This window comes from Chionomys nivalis, chromosome 13 (assembly GCF_950005125.1).
Source record: "Chionomys nivalis chromosome 13, mChiNiv1.1, whole genome shotgun sequence".
NCBI lineage: Eukaryota > Metazoa > Chordata > Mammalia > Rodentia > Cricetidae > Chionomys > Chionomys nivalis.
In genome coordinates, this window is record NC_080098.1 from 64,157,760 (window position 1) to 64,182,775 (window position 25,016).

General features: G+C 44.7%; 1 protein-coding gene across 1 annotated transcript in view; it reads right to left on the reverse strand.

Moving 5' to 3' along the window:
• Window positions 1–25,016, reverse strand: part of Phf2 (PHD finger protein 2) — a 77,456-nt gene that overhangs the window by 24,102 nt on the left and 28,338 nt on the right. The window contains exons 2-4 of the mRNA XM_057787537.1: window positions 10,914–10,999; window positions 6,141–6,255; window positions 2,638–2,798 (exon numbers count right to left, since the gene is read on the reverse strand). Of these exons, the coding sequence (XP_057643520.1) occupies window positions 2,638–2,798; window positions 6,141–6,255; window positions 10,914–10,999 (362 nt within the window). The remainder of the gene's footprint in view (window positions 1–2,637; window positions 2,799–6,140; window positions 6,256–10,913; window positions 11,000–25,016) is intronic.

Below are 25,016 nucleotides of genomic sequence, written 5' to 3' on the forward strand. Positions count from 1 at the left end.
GTAACTGATGCTCCTTTCTTGGACCTAGTAACATAACACTGTGAAGTAGTGAATCTCTCCTCAGTTAGAAAGACCATGTCAGCAAATAAATATACCGGTGCATAGTCAATGTGAGCTGAAGAGAACAACAGACATCTTGAAGATAACATCCAGAATAATATTAAAACCCAGGAGCCCTGAATTTCAAAGGCATTTGTTTGGTGTGGCTACACAAAGGCTTGGCCCCACTCTGTGCTGCTATTTGGAGGTAAAGAAACATTTAGGAAGTAGGGAGGATGCTAGATCACAGGGAAATACTGTGGAATGATCCTCTTGGACACTGTAAAGATTTATCACTCAAATTGGTTCAATAAAACACCAACTGGTCAGTAGCCAAGCAGGAAGTATAGGCCTGATGACCTGACTATGAAGGGAAGGGGAAGGGCAGAATCAGAGGAGTAGCCAGCAGACGCAGAGGGAGCAAGAGATACATGGCAGAGCATAAATAAGAAACAAGGGTTAACCTAAAATGTAAGAGCTAGCTAATAACAAGCCTGAGCTATTGACCAAGCATTTACAATTAATATAAGCCTCTATGTAGTAATTTGGAAAGCAGCTGCCAAGTATTTGGGAACAGGTAGATGGGAGAGAAACGCCCAATTACAGGGAAGTCCCTGGAGAGAATTGTAGGACCCTTGTTCCTTTTTCCTTTGCTTCCTCATCTCATGGGTATATTATATGACCAGTTTGCACCATCACACACAATCTTATTAGGGATGTAAAACTTTGAGACCCATGATTATGGACTTGTAGCTATAGAACCATAAGTTCAAATAACCTTTCCCCTTTTGTAAAATGTTTGTCTCAAATATTTTATTACAGTGGTAGAATTCTAATACAGAATTAATACAGCCACCAACTTGCTGTTCTGATTAATCGATAACTAAAGGAGAGAACACTTATTTTGCCCTTTCTGTAGCTGATGAGGAAAAGCTGAAGCTCTTCAAATAACCAAGGATAGAAAAGTCATGAGAGAGAGAGGAAGAAACAATACAGAATGGACAGGCAAACATGCCCTTTGTACAGGTCAACAGTGGCTGCTCAAACACAAGGAGGGAACTTCTGGAACATCTGTGGACAAGAAGCCTGGACATCAGGCCCCACTGACCATGGCAGCACCATTACAGGTGTGTGTTAGGCACTGTAGGTGTCCTCAAAGATGGAGGAGCCCCCACTGGGTAGGGAGAGACACAAATCCTTGAGTGAGAATGCAAGGCCTGTAAGCCAGAGCTCATGGGAAAACACCCAGGACACAGAGAGCTGCTGGATGCCACAGCAGGGGCTCTGACAACCTTGAGATGAGAAATTCTGTAGGACCCACAAAACTGACAAAATGGCAGGGGTGTGAGGCTGTCACAAAAGAATATGTAAGGGACACGAAAACCCATGGGTCTTGTTTAATTCTGAGTCAGATGACCCAATGTAAAGAGTCTTTTGTATTTCTGGAGATAAAACCCAGAACTTTGCACATGTAAATGGGTGCATTGTGCATATCATGTATGTGAATGCAAGTGTGCATGTGGAGGTCAAAAGACAACTCTCGGGAGTTGGTCTCCACCTTCTACTCTTTGCTCTTTGTTGCTACATACTCCAGACTAGCTGGCTGTGAGCTTCTGGGTAACTCCTGTCCCAGGCTTCCATCTCACAGGAAGGGTGCTGGGATTATAGATGCACACTACCACATTAGCTTTTCATGTAGGTTCTGGGAATGTGAAACTCAGGTCATCATTACATGGCAAGCCTTCTCAGCAACTCTAAACAGGAATTCTCTGAGGGAACTGGGGAGAATTAGGTCAAAGTATAAGCGTATCCAACCTGCAGCCCACAGTCACATGTATCCCAGGATAGCCAAGAATGTGGCCCAACACATTTGTAGATGATAACATCATGTCACAGTGTCAGAAGACACCCTTGTGACTCCATCATGGAATTATCAATATGGAGCAGTGACTGAATTGCAAGTAGATTTAAAACCATATTCAACTAGCATTGGAGTTCATGCACAAAATGATATAGGCAAAGGTAGGTCTTCAAACACTTTAAGGAAAAAAAGTTAGGGGACAAGAAAATCAACCCACAACTGGTGGGAGGGTGTGGCCAACAGCCAGGTGCACAGGCTTGCTGTTTGTCTCTTTCTTCTGTGTATTTAAAGTGTTCCACGTGCCAGGTGTGGTAGCAGAGACAGGCAGAGCTCTGTGAGTTCAAGGCCAGTTTGGTCTACATAAAGAGTTCCAGACCATCCAGAGCCAAACAATGAAGCCCTGTCTCAAACAAACAAACAAACAAACAAACAATGAAATCTTCATGAAAGTCTTGGAGATAGATCATTGGGTAAAGCAAAGTATTTACATCTTCTGAGCTCAGATTCTTAGCACTCATTTACAGTGGAGAGTGTGGCCTGTAAAGCCTGCACTGGGAAGGAAAAGCGGGGACAGCCACAGAAGGATCACTGGGGCTCCAGGCTCAGTGGTAGATCCTGGCTCAGGAGCTTTAAGCCTTACCTACTCTCATCAGACAAGGATAAAGCCAGGGTGCTTATACACAGCACAATTCCTCATCCCAACACCTCCCTACCCCTACACAAAGGACAGTACTCACCCACATAGTTCTCCACGTCACTCACATAGAATGTCGGCGCAGGAACAGATAGGCCCAGTCCATCTTTCTTGGGGACAAGAATGGGCTCGGTGAAGCCATGCTCCTCCATGTAGCTCACGGTGAGCTGGCTGCCTGGTACACGGGACACCACATCTTCAGCACTGTGGAGAAAGGGTGGGTCCGGCACCTCAGGATATCTGGCTATGTGCCGCCCATGCTCCAGGAGGTTGGCCCGCCACAGCACCCTGAAAACTACTAAGACAGCTGTAGGCAAGTTTGTGGTGCTGATTCCAGCCACCCACCACTGAGAGCAAGGCACACAGGTCCACTGGTAACTGTGATGGAACATGGAAGCCAGGTACCACAATGATGAGAGACAGAAAAACTCTACTATGTTCCTGTATGCTGGCCACCCTTTCCACAGAGAGACACCATCACCTAGGTAAATCAATCTCTCTCTCCTTTCTCTCTCTTGCACCCCTACATGGCAAAAAGAAAGCAAAACAAATCCTTCTACTTCATCTTGTAGAATCTGTCAAAACTCACAAGCTGATCTAAAAGTCCATGGACCACATGAGGGATCCAGAATAACAAACACGATCTTGAAATCAGAGCAAAGGTTCAGGACCCACAGCTCTTTACTCCATAATTTACTACAGGAGTCAAGTGTGCTCCTGGCACAAGAACAAACATGGACAGTACCTCGAATTTTGTTCAGACATAAATGAGGACACTTAAGAGCAAATGATTTCAACAAAGATGGCAAGACCGTCTAATAGCAAAAGGTAGTCTTTCCAACAAGTGATATGGGAGGGGGGGAAGGAAGTTAGATTTTACTCCATTCTAATTGCAAAAATTAACTCAACATGTATCAAAGTACACACTAAATGTTACAACTACAAACCCTTTAGGAGAAGACAGGAAGATAAATCTTCATGATCCTGGATTTTGCGAAGGCTTTAGATCACAACAAGAGCACAAGAAACAATTGGAAGATTAGATAAAACCAACAACATCGAAAGTACTTTCTGCTTCAAAGGCCACCATCAAGAAAGCAAAAAGACAAACTATGGGGCAGGAAGTATCTGCCAGTCATGCACAAGGAGTATGCATCGAGAATATGGAAAGAGGAGCTGGAGAGAGAATACTGCCAGGTGGTAACTCCAGCTCCTGGGGATCCAATGCCCTCTTCTAGACTCTACAAGCTCCTCTACTTATGAATACATAGGGCCACACAGACACAAACACATACACAGAATTCTTAAAAGGCATTACAATGTGCAAAGAACCTTTACAGGTCAACGACACAAATATTATTTTAAAAGGTGTGAGGGGGTGGTGCTGGAGAGATAGCTCGGTGGTTAAAAGTACTCGTTGCTCTTGCTGACGACCCGGGTTTGGTTCCTAGTACCTACATGACAGCTCAAAACCACTCATAATTCTGGGTTCAGGAGATTTGCTGCCTTCTTCTGACCTCCATGGGCACTGAAAATGCATGTGGTGCGTGCGCGCGCACACACACACACAGAGGCAAAACACTCATAAAGTAAATTTTAAAAACTTTGAATATGAGGCAAGATCAGTGAGATGGCTCAGCAGATAAAAGTACCTCCAGGCCTGTTCATGCACATGAATGCATTTACACACATATGCAAATAAATATATAAATATAATAAACAATTTTAAAGTGTGAGGCAAAGGGCTGGGGGAATCCCATCGAGAGAGAGAGAGAGAGAGAGAGAGAGAGAGAGAGAGAGAGAGAGAGAGAGAGAGAGAGAGATCATGCCAGTTAAACAACACCTAAGATTATACTCTGGCCTCCAAACGCAGGTGCACACGTGTGTGTACACACACAGTGTATGAGGCAAAGGATCTCAGTAGACTCCCTAAGAAGAAAAAAGCCCACATGTAAATTAAAAGTTGTTCAACATCTCTAGTCATGAAAGGCATGCAAGTCAAAATATAAGAGACCACTTCTCACCCACAGGACGGCTGGCCAGATCCAAAGCTAGACAGGAACGGGAGCTGGAGAACTCCCTCCTGTAGGCTGGCAGGAATGTCACATGATGCCACCGCCTTGCAAAGCATCCTGGTAGTTCTCAGACTATTACACACAGAATTTCCATCTGACCCAGTGGCTGCACGCTAACAAATGGAAACACGACTACACAAAAACGTGGATCTAAATATTTAGATCACAATTATTCACAGTAGTCAGAAAGCAAAAATATGAAAACAAAAACAGAAACAGCCCAAATGGCCATCAGCTGAATGATATAAACAGCAAGTGGTCCAGCCAGCCAGACAATGGGATATTATTCAACCAAAAAGAGAAGGAAGTCCTGACAAATGCTACAATGTGGATGAGCCTTGAAAATAATCAGATTAAAAGAAGGCACCCAAATACTGGGTGACTCTATTTCTAGGAAATGTCTCAGATTTACACATGAGAAAATGGGCTCAGAAGGTAAAGATGCCCGTGGATTCTCAAGGCCATGGGGAACGAGAAGTTGGCAGGATTTCTTTGTGGAGATGAAAGGCTCTGAAGTTGACTAATAAAGATGTACACACCTGTGAGGATGCAGACACCTGTGAGGATGCGCACACCTGTGAGGATGCGCACGCCTGTGAGGATGCACACGCCTGTGAGGATGCACACACCTGTGAGAATGTACTCATCTGTGAGGATACAGACACCAGTGAGAATGCGCACACCTGTATGGATGCACACACCTGTGAGGAGGCACACGCATGTCAAGAGTTCTTGACTTTAAATGAATGTGTTATAGTTATTGAACTACATCTCAGTGAAGGTTGGGGAGCTGGGGTAGTAGCACTCAGCTCAGAGGAGCCAGGGTAAACCATAGATCAGTTAATCATGTGACATCACATAATAAGCATCAAAAGAAACCCAGCAATTGAGAACTCTCTGTGCAATGATAAAGATTTCTATCAAACAGTACCAGCCTCACAACTGTGGGTGACCCGGAACAGTTTCCTGAGACTGCTCTTTGCCTACTTTTTTTGCCAGAACTCAGACAGAACAAGGGTATAGGCAGTAGAGGGAAGGAAAGGCCTCTACCACATGGCAAGGGCAGAGGCAGGTGGCCAGAAAACAGGACGGAGAGTGGTACTTTCCACCCAGAGCAGCGCCAATGTGTGCCCTCAAGAGGTGCACACACAAGAGAGAAGTGACCTGTCTACGGAAGGCCTGACGTTCCTGCTTCCCCTAGAAGGGGAATCCCCAATAACAGTAATGTGTACTGAGAGGGACAGTACACACAGCCTTGTATGCACTGATCAGAAGATGGGGAAGGAGGCAGGGTTTCAGTGGATGGGTTCACCCCATAGACAGCACTGCCTGTACCTGTGGAAGATCTGCCCAGCTGAGAAAAGCCAATCATCCGTAGAAAACACTTCACCTGGAAAGGCCCAACCACCCAATGAAGGACCACCACCTGGGTAAGAATGGCTGGTCCATCCGCCTGAGAAAGATCACCTACCTGGGGAACGTTCGACTCCGCAGCTCCTTGATGAAGAGCTGGCTGCCATTCTGCACTGGCTTCATGTCTGGCATCTGCCCAGGGCCATGTTTGTGCCAGGTCCGCTTTTTCTTGACTGTAGAGGAGACACAAGATGGGTCTGTCCCAAACACAGCTGCCACCCAACTTCGGAGCCCACACCACAAGAAGACGTGCCCCTGGGCACCACGGGGGCAAAAGGAAGCTAGAGAGCTCGCCAGCACAGCAAACTCAAAACCTCTCCCACAGAACCACCAGCCCACATTCGCACCTCCTTATCTTCATCCCTGTTCTCATAATGGAGGTCAGGTATCCACGCCAGCCCTGGCCTTCCTCACTCAGGTGACTCTTAGAAGGTGCTCGCCATCCCACAGTGGGGGACGCATTCTGCTTGTCCTCCACAAAGAGTTGTAACCTTCTGCCAGGACCTTTCCTTTTCGACACCTCTTTCCCCACCTTGCAGCCAGTGTGCCACGAAGATGGCCCGAGGCACAGGGATGTCAAGCAGGCCCTGGTACTGAAGTTGTCATGCAGTCCTCTGAGCAACAGAGGGCAGTGCTGGGAACACCCGGGCTCCCACTGACTTCACGGGGCAGTGACGCCTGAGTTAGGATGGGAACTGGGTCCCATCACCCAGCTGAGTACGTTTTGCCACAGCGCTGTGGTGGCAGAGCAGCACTGTTCCTTTGGCCTCTGTCACATCAGGCACCTTGCCAGGCTCATGTCCAGGAGCCTGAGACTCCTGTACTAGATTTTTCTTAGTCAAATAAACCTGTCTGATGCCTTAACCAAGACCTACTGGCCAAAATCACCTCAGAGAACACACAGAGACTATGTGGGGTTGAACCTTAAAACCCACACCCCTGTTGTTTAATGAAGAAAAAGCAGCATGGGAGGCCCTGGCTCCTGCTCTTCACCCACCATTGCAGGCCCTGCCTCAAGCCAGGGTGGAAGGAACAGGAAGCAGGAGGAAGGTTTTCAACCTCAAGTCGGCTCCTAGTACCAGCCCCAGGCTGGAGCTCTCCAGGAGCATGGGAGGCCTTTTGTCACTGAGGCTTTGGAGATGGAAGTGTGACTAAAATCAGCGTCACAGACAGCACTGCTCACAGTGTTCATAGGCACTCAGCTCAAAACCAAGACTAGTAGAGACTCGCAGAGAAAGGACTAGGACTTCGGACCGTGGTGTTTGAAGGAGTACAAGCCTCTCAATAACATCAGGAGTCTAACCCCAATGTTTACACAGCCGCCTCTGAGCACACACAAATGGACATATGTGCACACACATCTCAGCACACTCTGACTGGTCTGTGCCCCAGAGCCTTATGTTGAAATCTTTAGTCCTCAAGGTGATTAGGAAGTGGGGCACCTGAGAGGAGACTGAGTCATGGAATTGACATCCAGGTGATGGAGACAGAAAGCACAGGAGGCTCCCTCACCCACTACCCTGTGAGAAGATGCTAGAGGGGCTAGCACCTTGATTTTGGTCTTCTCTGTCACCAGAATGGCACAAAATGAATCTCCTGCTATTTAAGCAACCCAGCCTGTGGCAAAAAGTGACAAACAAACATGCAGGTAGGCATGCAGGTAAAACTGCAGGCACCTTATGTGCATGTCACTCCCTGGGAGCTGGTGATAGGGATGGGAACTGGAGCTGGTACCTGGGCCATGGTTGACTGTAGAGCCTCTGCTCAAACTCCAGTCAAGCCTAGGGACTGAGTCTTGGTGAGGCAGTGCACATGCCTTTCTTAGTGGGTAGGTGGTTGACACCGTGAGGATGCCTGACAGCACCAAAAGAATCAAGCTGTTCGTCACTGGTGCAACACTCATCAACACTCAGTCCCACAGCACACCTACGTTCTACCCTGAGCAGACAGCAAGAGCCCTCATGTCAGGACCTCTTCAAACATTCCTGAAAGGGGCTCAACCCCAGTTTCCAACTTTTTCCTCTCCACAATTTAGAGTCTCTTAGAAATGACTCCCTGAGACACCATGAATCATTTAGGGTGACCCTAACATCTTCCAGATCACCTTCACTAGGAACTCTGGGATGAGCACACACAGCCTTACCCCACCCCTCCTTAAGAACATGCCTGCTGGAAAAATGTTTACTAAATGGTTTGTCTCCACATCAGCTTCAATTGTAAAACTAAGTATTTTTCTCTCATTAGGAAAAGGTGAAAGTGAAGTAGTTATTAATTAGTGCACATAACAGTGATCTTTGACTGAACTAGGATGTGAAAGTAAAAGAAACTATTCATCTAACAAACGTTTATTTAAATGCAGATGCTAGGCAGTTATTCATTACTGCAAAAAACAATACCATAGCTGTGTCTACAAAAAAGTTCATTTGGGTTTACAATGTTGGAAGTTCCAATTCATGATCAATTGACTCCATTATTTGGGTTCTGCGCTTAGATAGTATACTTTGGTGCAAGTACATGTCAGAAGAAATTCCTTTTTCTAAGGATGGTTAGAGATGCAGTGAGGAGAAGGGACAGGGATGGTTGCAGTCCTTTTAAAGGCCTCTGCCCAGCCTGCACTTTCAGTTTCAGTAATCATTGTGTTTAGCAGTTTTTTCCATTTACCAGTAGGACAACTGGCTGCTGATCAGTCTTGATCAAAACCAGAGTCAGGCTACTCTGAAACATGAGCTTTTCTATTGTTAAGGATAAGGGTAGGTTAAAAAAAAAAAAAAAAAAACAGAATCTGGGGGCTGGAGAGATGGCTCAGTGGTTAAGAGCATTGCCTGCTCTTCCAAAGGTCTTGAGTTCAAATCCCAGCAACCACATGGTGGCTCACAACCATCTATAATGAGGTCTGGTGACCTCTTCTGACCTGCAGAAGGAATACTGTATACATAATTAAAAAAAAAACAAAAAAACAGAATCTGTTTCCTTGGAACGTATAATGAGCAGAACATTTCTGCAAGCTTTGCACATTCAAAGACTAAAGAGACCTGATGACTTGTGTTTATGTATACATTTGCAAATGTATGTGCTGTATGTATGCAAGTGTGTGTGTGTGTAGGCAAATGTGTGCCACAATACACATGTAGATAGCAGAAGACATTGATTTTCACCTTTCACCTTGCATGAGGCTGGGTCTTAAGATTTTCTGTGGTATCCACAAGGCTATCTGGCCTGTGGGCTTCTGGGGATTTTCCAGTTGTTACCTTGCATCTTGCTGTGGGACAAGTGGGATTACAGATATGTAATATGGTACCAGCTCCAATAAAATTCAATGGTTCCTCAAAAAAAAAAAAAGAAGAAGAAGAACATGCCTGCTGGTATCTTTGATCCAACCCTGCTCTGCGGTGACCCCACCTCCCAGGCCCCACAGGACAGCTCTGGGTCCTAGTGGAAGCTCTCCATATCTGTCTCATTTCTTATATAAAGATAAAGAAGACCCTGAGCTTAACAAGGTGCCAGGACAGTGAGAACACTCCTTCCTGTCCTTATTGTCAATGACTTAGAGACACTCTGAGCACCAAGTGTGTCTGGGGAGGTCTGGAAGGTACCTTAGGAGTCCTGAACTGGCAGATGCTGAGGACACACAAAGGTACAACCAGAAACCAGAGCTGCCCCATTATTCAGCAATGTGCACTCTAGAGCCAGGCCCTAGAAGAGCCAAGAGACAGCAGACAGAGCCCAGGAACAGGGAGATCCCACCCACCTAGCACCAGCCACCAGCCTCACCAGGAGTTAGCCAGGCTCCAATGTCCCCAGAGTCTCAGATAGGCCTTGGCTCACTGAACAGGAGTGTGGGCCCTCCATTTCCCCGTCCCCATTGCCTGTATTCCACGGTTAGCTGAGAACTCTTGTACTGGAGTCCCCTCCCACTTCCCGAGTTGCCTGTGTCTTTCCCATTGACTGTATCCCTACCTCACTGCCCCTACCCCACTATCTGCATCTCTCTCTTCATCTCTCTGTGTTCACAGCACTTAACGCACAGAAGCAGGGATATGGTCTCTCGGCTTGCACTGAGTACCTGGGTGAGGGTCTCCTGAAAGGGGAGCAACGCAGTGACTATGAAGGGAGTTGGACACAGTCCCCTGTGACCCATCCTAATCCCCCAGCTCAACCAATCCAGCCTTGGGCATGGCATGTGAGCAGTGAAACAGCCAGAGCGTCTACCTGCAGTGTATGCGAGTATTTCTAACACCAACATAGGCAGGAGCCTTGAGGACAGAGGTAAGGTACATACTTACTACACACACACACACACACAGACACATACACACGTCAGTCCCTGTGTTCCTACAGGCCACAGGTCCACTCCCTACTTATAACTAGGGCTCAGCCTTGGAGTTCAAAGCCTACTTGGATGAAATTGCACAATATGAGCTGAGCCTAAATCTTGGGTATTCCCTTAGCACCTGCTGCACAGCAGGGCTCAGAGAACAAGGGTAGAAAGGAGAAACATCGGATACACAGCAACAGGCACTGTGGGATGCTGGGTAGGGTAAGCTGAGCTCCTAGAGGATAGATAGTAAAGCCATTCACAAACATACATATGTGTCTGGCTTGGCGAAGCTGGGGGCCCTGAATACCTCTTTTATCACCTGAGCCCCAAGCCCACACTTAACATGGGGTAGTCTATAGGTGCTAAGTGTGGCCCTTGCAAGGCCTTGGTGATGGTGGAGTCTGTGTGGCTGCCTCTGAGAGCAAGAATCAATCAGAAAGCAGTCAGCTAAGTTGGAGGGGTCCCCAGCACCAGAGCCACTGGGCTGTGACCTTGATGGGCTGAGGTACTTACGCGTGGACTTGCCATGGGTTTTCTCGCAGTTCGGACAATGATAAATGTCGATATCTGGTGCCTCCTCCTCTTCCACCCCAACACAGCTGAAACAGGAGGAGACAGATCATTATTCCTCTCACAGTCAGTCTTCCTCAGCCTTCCATCCATAAGCTCACTGCTGGGGACTGAGGTCAGTGGAGCTTTGTGCGACAGTTGTCCTTAGATGGGGAGGGGCGGAGGGCTGCAGAGCTGCCCTCCTCAAACACGAATCTGCAGTGGGATCCACACGCAGCTACAGGTGCTCACTATGAGGACCCGCACTATGCCTCAGTGAGGACCACCTCCATCATCACCCTGGGAAGGCGAGGGGGTGTTAGGAGCCAGTGGCACAGCCCCTTATGGAAGCTAGGAGACAGAACACACCTGGGAAGACAGGAGAACCTTGAGCTACACCTCAACAATTTGCCCCACTCAGCTTCAGGAGGTCAGGGCAAGGTTGAGGGACAGTGACCAGTGTGTCCCTTCTTCTTCCCTCCCAGTTCTTCCAGGGCCTGAAACCTGCTCAGGAGGCAGCTACTGGCACTGAACAGTTGGCGCCCAAAAGCCCCTTAGGATGAGGACAGAATCAGAGGATGCAAGCCACAAGGCCAACAGGCTTCTACCATCACAAGCAGCAAAATGAAAACATGCTGCTCTGTTCTGACACCTTCCACTCTTTGGTTACAGGTAAAGAGAGTCCAGCAGAAGACAGTGAGAATCCAGTTGTGTGGCCAGACTGTTGGGACAGATGAATCCCCCAAATGGAAAAGTCCTGAATTGGAAAACACACCAACACACCTTCCTGCGAGCAGATGCACAGAGCCACCAGATATATTTTAAAGAAGCATTTCCTGAGGGCAGCCACGGAGTCTCCACCCAGGAAGGGCTAAGGGAACGGACTGTCTGGAAGTCACCAGGGTACTCTAGGAAGATGATTTCACATGGGGCAAACTCCACAGGTCATCAAAAGTCCAAGACAGTTGCAGCTGTATTCAGTATGACTTTTAAAATATGCTCTTTTGTCTTTTTTTTAAAGTATGGCCTCATGATGTAAATTTTATACCTATTAAAAATATGTAAGGTGAGCTGAGGAGATGGCTTAGTCAGGAAAGGGTTTAGCTGTGAAAGCACCAAGTTCTGAGTTCAGATTCCCAGAACTGATGCAAGAAAAGCGGGATGTGGTGGCATATGCTTACAATCCCGCATCGCAGAGATGCAGACGGGCATCTTCAGGGGTCTCGCTGGCATATGCTTATAATTTCGCATTGGAGAGGTGACGATAGGCATCTCCAGGGAACTCACTGGCTAGATAACCCACTCTAATCAGTGAGCTCCAGTTCCAATTACGGACCCTATTTCCAAAAACAAGGTGAACAGCTTCTGGGAAATGATAAACAAGGTTGACCTTTGTCAATCCTTTTCCTGACTTTTTGTGTCCCTCCAACACCACCAAGGGGCAGCACCTCTCTGAATCTGAGCTTGTTTTCCCAAATGAGAACCTTTGCTGTTGTTGTTGTTTTTCCAAGACGGCTTCTCTGTGTGGCCCTGGCTGTCCTAGACTTGCTCTACAGACCAACGTTTACAAGCTGTCACTTAGACTGACCAGACAAAACGAAGAAAGATTACTGAAACCAGACTTATTTATAGAGCAGCAATTAGGTAGCCGAGGTGAAGTGGACAAATTCCTAGGAACACATACACTACAAACAAGCAATTCAAAAACAGCAGAGTGAGTTGTAACTCAGCAGCAGAGCACATGATGAGCACATCTGAAGCTGGGATTGATTCCCGCCACCCAACAACACATATGTACACACAGTGATGAAACAGAGAAAATTAACAGATCTGTAATAAGACATTGTGTCATTCCTCAAAAACTTCCCTCAGAAAACTCCAGAGACCAGCATGATGGCTCCAGGGGTAAAGGTGCTCACCACCAAGTCTGATAACATGACTTCAAGTCCCTGGACCCAAAGGGTGGAAGGAGGAAACAGACACCTGTCAGTTGTCCCCTAACCTCCACATGTGTGCCTAATACACACCTGTGTGCAAGCATGGGCGTATACACACACACACACACACACACACAAAATGAATAAAGTAATAAAAAGGAAAAGCCCAGAAGCACTGCTAGTGAATTCTATAAAAAATAACAGCAATCCTTCTCAGAAACAAATTGAAAAGAAAGTAATATTTCTGACCCACCCCCTCTTTTCATGCTAGGAATGAATATAGGGCCTCAAATATGTTAGACAAGGATTCTGTCATTTATCCCCAGCCCTCCTGATTCCTTTTATGAGAACAATAATATCTTGATTCCAAAGCCAGACAAAGGCATAAAAAAAAAAAACAGACCAACATCTCTTATTAATAGCAGTATAAAAACCCTCCGCCAACTACACTGTAAAGTCCAGCAGCACACTAAGAGGCTGTATGTAGTTCACAGTCAGGCGAGACTCATCAGGGAGAGCAACACTTCAATTGCTGGAACATCACATCTGACTACAAAAAAGGGTGTGCCCTGAGGCCCCACCCTGGAGGTTACACAGCAACAGGGATTGTGCAAGTCTCACCCACAGTTCACATGGCCCTTTCTCTCTCACATTCCTATTCTGGTCTTTCCCAGTCCTTCCCCAACCCCCATCTTCCCTAATGTGTTCTCACCTCTTATGACACAAGGAAGAACTATGTGAGTACCTCAACTGATGCAGAAAAAGATAGACCTATTCATAATTTCATTTATTTTTATTTGGGAGAGGGAGACAGTTTCTCTGTATAGCCCTGGCTGTCCTGACTGTCCTAGAACTGACTTTGTAGACTAGGCTAGCCGTGAACTCAAGAGATCTGCCTGCCTCTGCCTCTTAAGTAGTAGGATTAAAGACATGTGCCACAACACCTGGCTCTTCATGTGTGTGTGTGTGTGTGTAGAAGGAGAGAGAGAGAGAGAGAGAGAGAGAGAGAGAGAGAGAGAGAGAGAGAGAGAGACTGACTAAGAATAGAAAGGAACTTCCTCTTCCTCGGCAAGATAAAGATATAATATAAAAAACTCACAGTTAATATTATACAGAATGATGAAAAACCAAAAGCCTTTCCCTAGAAGATCTGAAATGAGGCAGGTGTCTGTAGCTGCCACTTCTACTCAACACAATGTTAGAAGTGCTGCTGCTCAGAATAATTAGGGGACAAAATTAAATAAAAAGCCTTCTAACTAACTGAAAGAAGTAAAATGTTCTTTATTTGCAAATGACATGCTTAAATATACAGAAAATCACATGGAAACCCTCTATATAAAACATGCTAGCACTAATAAATAAAAGGGAAAGTTGTAGGGTGCAAGATTAACACACAGCACAGTGTTTCTGGACACTGGCAATAGATAATCAAAAAGAAAATGTAGAAATCAATTATATGAGCATCAAGAAAGATAAACCATTTTGGGGAAATGTCCCTAAAACACAGGCAAGATTTGTACACTGATGAAACAAGAGTAAAAGCTGACTTTATACTCATATGGTATTGCGAAGGATCACAAATAACCAAAGCAATCTTTAAAAACAAAAATGAAGAGAACATATACTTCACAACTTCAAAACTCACAACAAAGCCATAGTAACCAAACAATATGCCACTGTCATCTAGCTAGAAACGGACGAGCAGAATAGAATTAGACCCAGAAATAAACCCACATATGAGAGGTCAATTTATTTTTGACAAGGGTTGTAAGATATAAGGAAAGTCTATTCTCTCTCTCTCTCTCTCTCTCTCTCTCTCTCTCTCTCTCTCCTGTGTATCTGTGTGTGTGTGTGTGTGTGTGCGTGTATGTGTGTATAGTGGGTATTCATTTTGCCCATGACCTTGGACTATCTGGTCCAACAGAGGCAGTGCTTCTTGTCTGCCTATATGACCTCTTATAAGGAAGAAGAGAGGTAAAGACCAGGTTAGGTCGTGTGAAACAGCATGTGAATGGTTCCCAGCTTTCTAAGGACTCTGCACCTGGATTTACCATATCCTGTGTTCATGAGTATATGTTCCCTCTTTTCAAATCTTAATAATTCTAGATACCCCTTAAACAGACACACATGGATTCTCTTAGTGTGTGTGTGTTGCACTGCGTGCACATGGGTTTGCAGATGCACCCATATGAGCTCATGCATGGAGAGGCCAGAGCAGGACACGGGATGTCTTCTTCCATTACCCTCTGCTTTACTGTCTCCACTGAACCTGAAGCTCACCATTTTTATCTAGACTGGCTGGCCAGTGAGTTCTCAGGGTCTGCCTGTCTCGATCCCTTAATGCCCACCTGACACTCTACACAAAAACTAACTGAAAACAAATTGATCGATCAAATATAAGGTCTAAAATGATAAAATTATTAGAAGAAAACATGAATGAAATCTTCATACCTTTGGATCCAGCAATGGATGACTAGAAATAACAGCAAAGGGGTAAGTGGCAGCAGCAACTACAAATGATAAACTGGGCTTTATCAAAACTAAAACCTTCTGTGCATCTAAGACTGGGCCAGGCAACATTTCATCATGGGGGAGGTGCTCATGAAGTCCTGCCCCTTCCTGAGGGATTCACTGACAGCTAATGGTTACTAGGTAGGAAAGGGAGGACCATTTTCTTCAGTACTGTACCTTTGGTAAGTTGTCTGTGCCCCTGTAAAGAACCCCTTCACCTATGCTTGTGTAAGAAATTCCAGTTAAGCTCAGTGAGCCAAAACAGGAGGAGGAGGAGGAGGAGAGGGCTTGAAACTGGCAAGGACTTGTTGGAAATGAGACGAGCTTAGATGGGAGAGGGAAAGGAAACGGAGCATATAACAGGGCGTGTGTGGGAAAGACCAAAGTTCATTATATGTATGTATGAGGCTGTCAAAGAATTTTTTCAATTCAATTATAAAACACTTTTGTACATTAAAATTCACTGTTGAGAAAGAAAAGGCCACTTACAGGATGAGAGAAAATATTTTAAAATTACATATCAGGTAAGGGTCTAGCATTCAAATCCATAAAGAACTCTTATAGCTCAATAATAAAATAATCTAATTTTAAAATGAGCAAATGATTCAAACAGGCATTTCCCCAGAGACGATGAATACACAGCCACAGGCACATGAAACGACACTGAAGTTCAAGTCATGAGCAAAGTGCAAATCAAAACTCCAGTGAGATGCAACTTCACATCGTGGGCTGTGGAGAGACTGTGACCCTTCCATAATTTCCTCACTTAAGAAACACGTAAAACAGTGCAGACGCAGAAAAAAACATTGATTTCCTCATAAAATAAACATAAAGTGACATATGAGCCTGCAGTTTTACTCAGCTACATATCTAAGATTTAAGAATTGACATTCCAAGCCGGGCGGTGGTGGCGCACGCCTTTAATCCCAGCACTTGGGAGGCAGAGGCAGGTGGATCTCTGTGAGTTCGAGACCAGCCTGGTCTACAAGAGCTAGTTCCAGGACAGGCTCCAAAACCACAGAGAAACCCTGTCTCGAAAAACTTAAAAAAAAAAAAAAAAAAAAAAAAAAAAAGAATTGACATTCCATTAATGCCCTATTCACAAAAAATAGTGGCATGTACAGTAACCAAAGTGGGTAAGGCATCCGAAATCCAAGGACAGGTAGATGGATCAACAACATGTGATCACATACATAACACATTGTTTGACTAAAGTTTACATATTCAGTAACACATATGGATAGAAAAAACTAGATTACTGGGGGGGGGGAAGCCCAATATACATTGCTAATACTTAATAGCAACCCTCAAGTAAAATGTCTATAACAGGTTAAGTCGAGAGAGACACATGGCAAGTGAGGTGCCAGAGGGTGGGAAAGAAGCATTTTGGAGGTGCAACTTCATGGGAAGTGATTTATGACCAGGGAACATTGGCATGGTGCCAAAGAATATTCAAACCCACTGTGGAGCATCTACACTGGCTACAGAGTATTCACACCAACTGCAGAATAGTCACACTGGCCAGACCGTTCACACTAGCCATGGAGAATTCACACCAGCTATGGCACATTTTACACTGCCCAGAAAATTCATACCAGTCATGGAACATTCACACCAGCCATGAAAAATTCACATCAGCTATGGAGCATTTTACACTGGCTGTGAAGAATTCACACCAGCCATAGAACAATCACACCAGTCACGGAGCACTCACCAGCCACAGAGCATCATACTGGTCATGATGAGCATTCACACCAGCCACAGAGCATTCTGATTGACCAGGAAGTCTTCATACTATCACAGAGCCTGTGCAAAGGGTCTGTCTCTGCCTTGCTTATCATGGAATTCTATTCTGTAGGCCTATTTGTAGAATGAATTTGCTTAAAGAAAACCCAAGCATGACAGGGAGAAACCATACTGCCCTACGTATGAGGTGGGTCACTTATTGTTACTCAGCACTAAAGCCATGTGTTTTGCTGGGTACATCTCAAACATCCCTGATGACAATGCTCTGTGACCTTCCTAGGGAACTCAAGGTTAGCTGTGTTTTTTCCAGAGGCAGCTGTACTGCTCTAAGAGGAAGGGAGAAGCCTTGGGTCCCTCCAAGTTTCATTGCCACCATCATTCTACTTACAGGACACAGCGGAGATGTCACCAGGCTTTGAAGCAAACTGGAGCTGGGAGAATGAGTGGATGTGGTGCTAAGAGCCAGGATGCCCATGACAACGGAACTGACAGGCATTTCAAGGTCTGTGTCTGTGAAATCTGACTTCTGACCCATTTAAAAGTATAAAGTCACATTTACAGGTTTATTTAAAACAGCATTTGTTGGAGAGAAGTCAGCAAGGCCCACACTTGGTATTCTAATTAAAGTCAGGTTGAGAGCTGGGTGTGGTGTACACCTGCCAGCCTGGCACTCTAAGGACAGAAGCAAGGGAATCACCATAAGTTCAAGGCAAGCCTAGTTTATAGAGTGGGTTTTGGGAAAACCCAGAGCTACCTGGTAAGACCCTACCTCAAAACAGAACGATAAAGCCAGGTGAGGGCTGGCTGCACATGTGCCTGAAAGTGCACTGGCCCCTCCCTCCCACACAGACACAGAGATGACATGCCTCCCAAAGCCCAATGGGGTCACCGCATCCCTCTTGGGCACAGTAATAAAGACAATTCAGGATAATAGAACAGCCTCCTGTTGCACCGAAAAACATCAGGAACCAAAATAAATGATCATTAGCAGATGAGTCACAAGCCTCTGGCCTAGTGCAGAACTGTGTGTTGAGGGTGTAGCTGAGAAAGGACCATTTTCTGTATGAAAATCAGGTGATGAAACGGTATCTGGCTGACTAGTGACTAAGCTGTCATTTACACAGTGATAGAAAAGGACACACTGCGGTAAGAAACGCCCACTGGAACTTGCAGTGAAAAGGATGTCGCTGACTGTGTTCCTCAGCTGTCTGCCACTGTGACGAACACCTGAGAGCATCAACTGTAAAGGCGGGAAGAGCGGCCTTGGTCCAGAGTCACTCGCCCACCTCTTTGGGCCTGTGGTACAGAGCATTACAGTGGGAATGGGTCGCAGGGGAAGCCTGAGAGAGCTGTGGGAAAGACTGGGTATGCCTGTCCAGGACAGTACCCCAGAGACCTTTCTTCCTTCCACTGGCTTTCACTTCCTCAAGGTTCTGCCACCTACCAACCGCACGACAGGCTGGGACCAAGCACCCAACACAAAAGCCTTTGGGGAGTGTAAATATCCAAATGTTAACACTGGTGTTGGAGAACAAGCACCCACATCAGTCTTAGCAGGAGCCCCTGCCAGCATAAGTTCATGGGTGAGACAGTTGGCATTTTATTTGTTTGTGTATGCACGAGGAATATTTGCGTGCACATGTTCAAGTGTGTGCAAGCATATGTGGGTGTGAATGCATGTGTGTAAGTAAGCATGATTGCTCTCCACCTTCCTTTCTGAGACAGGGTCACTCACTGACTCAGTAGGCTGGCATGCCCGCCCACTCCAGAGAACCACCTATCACTCCACCTCAAGGTGGGTTTTCAGGCAGACACCTAGCTTTTAAGTGGATCCTGGGGACTCAACTTGAGACCCGCATGCTCACACAGCACACACTTTACCAACTGAGCCATCTCCTATCCCCCAAGATTAGTATTTGTTAGCATCTGCACCATAAAATGGAAAACCTTAGCGTTTATGGAGCTAGGGCTTGAACCAGGACCTCACGCGCTCTCAGCAGGTACTTTATTACTGAGTTATACCCATAGCCCTTGTAAGATTTGTAATCATGAAAATCTGATTTTGTTTCAATCAAAGCTATCTGAATTTATAAGCATATATCTATTTTAAAATATATTCTCTGTTTGAGTGTGGTGACACACGCCTTTAATTCCAGCACTAGTGAGGCAGAGGCAGGTGGATCTCTGAGTTTGAGGCCCCTGTCTTAAAAATATACTGAATGAATGAATCTTTACAGAATGCAAGCCAAAGCAGCTGCTGGTACGTACAGACCTTTCAAAGAAGGTGGCTCAAGGCAGCAAGGACGGGATGCTCTTGAGCAGCAGAAGGAAGTGACTGTCACTCATCCAGCCCATACCTCTGGCTGATGACTCAAGTTCATAAAACCTAAGCAAGAGACTTGGTTGGCCAGGACACTTTGACTCCTTTGACCAGCCACCATCAGCACCACGTGAGGGGACAAGTGTGAAGAGAGGTACTTCCCAAGGTACAACTCTGAAGCAATACAGCCTCAGTAACAGAGACCATGGAGCTCCAGGTGGAACACACTGAACCACATGAGCTCAGCTTCCAGAAGAGACAGAGAAGAGGTATCGCAGGTATGTATGAAACACCAACCCTTCTGTGTGGCAGGGTGTAAGTAAACAGAATGCTTATTTTCAAAACTGTAATTGCAAGAGAAAATATAAAGCACACCAAAAGCAAACACAGACAAAAGCAAAATCCCAGACAGCAGAGGGCAAGGCTGCTCAGCGGGTAGGACACTTGCTGCTGAGCCTGATGACCTCAGCTCAATACCTAAGATCCACAAGATAGAAAGGGAGAGCCTACTTCCAAAAGCTGTCCCCTAACCTCCACATGTGTGAGCATGCATGCACATGTGCACGCACACTCAAACACAACGAGAAGACCTTGAGAAAAACCCATGGGCAGGAGGAAAGCTCCTTACCTACAAGAAACAAGATTTACATCCAATTTCTCAAAAACCATAGGACAACAAGAGTATGTGGCAAACTATTTAAAGGGCTTGAAGAATTGGGGAACATATGGGAATTTGGAGTCTAGTAATCTTTAAATTTTTAATGTGCATATGGTGGTCAGAGAGAGGCTTGCAGGAGTAGTTCTTTCCTTCCTCTGTGGATTCTGAGAATGAACAAAGATCACTAATGAGGCCTGTGTGCAATGTCTCCTACTGGCTTAGCCAGCTCACCAGCTCCCTAGTCAATTATAGTGGCATTTCAATTATATTTTAATAAATAAAGACTGCCTGAAGATCTGAAAATAAAGCAATCCCATTGGTCAGTCTTACAGACCAGATTATGGTAACACACACGTTTAATCCCAGTAGCCACAATGACACACACCTTTAATCTCAGTAGCCACAATGACACACATCTTTAATCTCAGTAGCCATAATGACACACACCTTTTACCCCAGTAGCCACACTAGTTTGCCATAGAAACTGGGTGGTGAATACCTTTAATGACAGTGGTGCACGCCTTTAATCCCAGCCCTAGAGAGGAAATAAGACGGGGGAAGACAGCTCTCAGACACAGTCTCTTTCTGAGATTCCTGGAGGCAGGATCGCCATTTTCAGACTAAGGTCAAGGTAAGACCCTTGGTTGGCTGTTTTGGTTTTAGGATCTTCAGGTTGAATACCAATTTCTAACTCTGAGTTTTTATTATCATGCATCAGTCAATTTAATTAATTCATTTTTCTTTTTGAGATAAGAACTTACACAACCCATGTTGGCCTCAGTATATATCCAAGTATGACCTTGAACTTTTGATTTTCCTGCCTTCAACTTTCAAGGGCTGGGTTCGAGGTATATAGCACCATGTCCAGCAAAACTACCCTTCAAAGATGAAGGAAAATAATCTCTATTTTATACAAAATTTGTGAGAACTAGTCACCAGTGTACCATATTTCCAAGAAACTTTTTTTCTTTTTTTCCCAAGAAATGTTAAAGTCCTTTAGAAAAAAGAAAGATTATAAAGATTGAAAACTCAAATTATATAATGAAAGGATGCCATTAAAGTAACAAGTCAAAAGTTTTAATTCTCATATTCTTTAAAAACTCATAACATTTATTTAGTGTGTGTGTGTTGGCAAGATGCACACACAATATGTGGCTCCCACTGTGTTGGACCCAGGGATCAAACTCAGGTGGTCAGTCGGCAGCACTGTCTTCATCCACTGAGCCATCCACTGACTTCTAGTTCTCATACTAGACCCAATTGACCCAACTGATAAGTATTTGTTCGAAATAATAGCAACAATGTATACTGTGCCTGTTGTTTAAGGATACATCAAGTTAAAAAAACAGCAATGTTATAAAGCATGGGAAGGAATCCTTAAAAGACCAAGGGCCGCTGGAGTCCTGCGTGAGAGAGGACTTGGAGTAGTCATAAATGTACATTGTAAACTCAAAAGCAACTAAGTGTATCAGTAACCTTTTGTTGCTGTGATAAACACCAAGACTGAAAGTGACTTATGGGAGAGTTTTTTTGGCTGATGGCTCCAGAGGAAGAGTCCATAATGTCAGGGAGTCATGGCAGCCAGCAACCATAGCTGGAAGTTAAGAGATGACATCTTCAATCACAAACACAAAGTAGAAGTGGGGTGAGGCTACAAACTCAGAAACACACTTCCTCTAGCAAGGTTTCACATCCTGTAAGTTTCATAACATCCCTAAACAGTGCCACCAAATGGAGACCAAGTGTTCAAATATATGAACCTATGTGGACATTCTCATTCAAACCACCACAGCAACCACTAAAAATATTTACTTAGAAAATATTATTGCTACCCAGACAGGAGGGGGGAAAACCTAAAATCCTATTATATGCTTAATTAAAACCAAAGCGGGCACAAAAAAAGAACGAAAGAAAAAAAAAAAGAAGAGAGTGGGAGGTATAGCTCAGTTGGTCAAGTGTGATATAATATGCTGACTCAGTTTAACCCCAGCACCCACATAAAAGGCTGCATGGTGGTACACTCCTATAACCCCAACACTGGGTGGTAGGGACAGGATCCCTGGGGCTCATTGGCCATCTGGCTTAGCCGGTGAGTTCTAGATTCAGTGAGACACACTGTCTCAAAAAATAAGGTAAAGAAACAATTGAGAAGGACATGTAATATCAACCTCTGGACATAGGCACAAAGGTGTGTGAATATCTACACATGCACACTATGCACAAACAAGCACATACACACAAATGTGTGTGTACATATACATAGCCATGAATAACAAAAGTAGTAGATGTAGTAAATAGTAACCCACTTGTATCAATAGCACTTTAAATATAAATAAATTTATATTAAATACCAATTTAAATATACATAAATATCCTAAATGTACTGATTAAAAGGCAGAGACCATTAGAATAGATACCAAAAATGAAAAAAGACCCAACTATGTGAGGTTTAGCAGAAACCTACTTAGCATGTGAAGACTCAGAGACACTAAATCAAACTAAATAATTCCATGCTCTCAGATTTCACTGACTCACCTGAAATGGACCGATTTCCTAAAATGCACACGGAGATAGACACTTGAGAGGACTTTCATTTTCTGAAGAACTCAATCAGTAATTAGCAACCTTCCAAAACAGAAAGCACCAGGCCCACATGAAGTCACTAGTGAATCACTTCTGATATTTTACAATACAATACAAGTCACACTTGTCCCTACAATCTGTTTCAAAGGATCACAGCGAAGGGAATCCTTCCTAATACATTCCACAAGAGGAGCCTTAACACAATACATAACTAGACAAAGATGTTACAAGAATCTGACCAGAATCTCTCATGAATACTGAATATAGATACAAAAATTTCAGTAAAATACTAGCAAATTCAACCCAACATTATAAAGAATTATATGCCATGATCAACTGCGATTAATTCCAGGTATGCACAGCTGGTTCAACATTTGAAAGGATATTTACATAATATATCAACAGGTTAGAAAAAACTTACATAATGTTTGATACAATTCAAGACTCACGCATGATTAACTCTCAGCAAACTGGGCACAGATAGAAACTTGTGACAAAAAACATTTACCATGAACCAAAAACCCCACAGTGAGAAACCAGAATCCTGCCAAGATCAAGAAAATTATGATCTCAAGAAAGGGAAGAAAGGAAGGGAGGGAGGGAGGGAAGGAGGGAAGGAGGGAGGGAGGGAGGGAGGGAAGGAGGGAGGGAGGGAGGAGAAAGAGAGGCAAGCACATCTGTCCCTGCTGCTTTCCAGTTATCCCATGTGAAAGCCCTGACTGGTGCAAGAAGACAAGAAGACGAACATCATCTGGGAAGAGGAAAGCGATGCGGCACGATGGTCTCCTGGGGCTAAAGCATAAGCATGTGACAGAGATACAAGACAGCAAGGCTGATACACAAAATCAATTTCCCTTTGGATGCCAGCAAAAGACACTTAAAATTAAGAAGTGGGACATCATTTATACAGTCTTACCATCAAAATGAAATGAGAAAAGTGTAAATTTCCACAGAAATATAAGGGAAACTATAAAACCCTAATGAAAGAAATCCCAGAACTAAAAACATGGAAAGATAATCCATGTTCATGGCAGGAAGGCTCTGTCAGATGCCAGCTACTCCTAACTTGATCTCTAGGCTCTAGATGATACTGGAGAAATATCAACACATCATTCTATGGAAATTAACACACTGATTCCAAGGTTTTTATGGAGAGACAACAGGCCCAGAGCAACCCACAACAGAACAAAGGACAGGCACCAGCTAGCTCTAGTTCTGCTGTAAGGCAGCCATGATGGAAAACATGTGGCTATAAGGGATCAGGCCCATGGAATGAAATACTGGGCCAGAGGCAGTCCTACGGATACAGTTATCCGGCCTGTGACAGAGAAGAGAGTATTGGTAAACAACTGGATATACACGTGCAAAAGAGTAAAAAAGAATCAGGCAGAGATCTAATATACTTCCTAGAAAAAGGAATCATGGATTACATGTAAAATGTAAAACTATGAAATTCCTATAACACATGAGAGAATCAAGATGAGCCTGGATTTAGAGATGACTTTAAAATTTAGTATTATTAATATGTACAAGAGGGAGAGGTGTGCATGCATATGAGAGCAAATGTATACCACTGCGTACATACGGAGGGTAGAGGACCAGCTCTGCACACTCAGTCTCTCCTTCCGCCTTCTCATGGCCTCCCTGGACCAGCCCCAGGAAGCCAGACTTTGCAGTGAACACCTTAACCTGCTGAACCATCTCTCCAGCCCTGTTGATGACTTAGATGCAACCCCAAAGCCATGATTTATGAAAAAGTGGATAAGTGGGGTTTTATTAAAATCTAAAACTTCTGCTCTGAAAAGAATGTTGTTGTGCGGTCAAAGAGATGATCCACAGAGACAATATTTGCAAAACATATCTGTTAAAAGACTGGTATCTGGGCTGGAGAGATTGCTCAGAGGTTAAGAGCATTGCCTGCTCTTCCAAAGGTCCTGAGTTCAATTCCCAGCAACCACATGGTGGCTCACAACCATCTGTAATGGGGTCTGGTGCCCTCTTCTGGCCTGCAGGCATACACACAGACAGAATATTGTATACATAACAAATAAATAAATATAAAAAAAAATAAAAAAGACTGGTATTCAAAATTTGCAAGAATTCTTAAAACTCAACAAGAAAAATGCCCCATTTTAAAGTGGGCCCTAGACCTCGACAAGCTCCTCACCAGGAAGATCTCTAGATGGCACTGCAAGAGCACATGGCAGGATGCAAACTAAAGCAAGGTCCCACAGCATGTCCACGAGGATGATCGAAGTCTAGAACACTGACAACAGCAAACATCGGTGGGGAAAGGCAGCGACTGGACACTC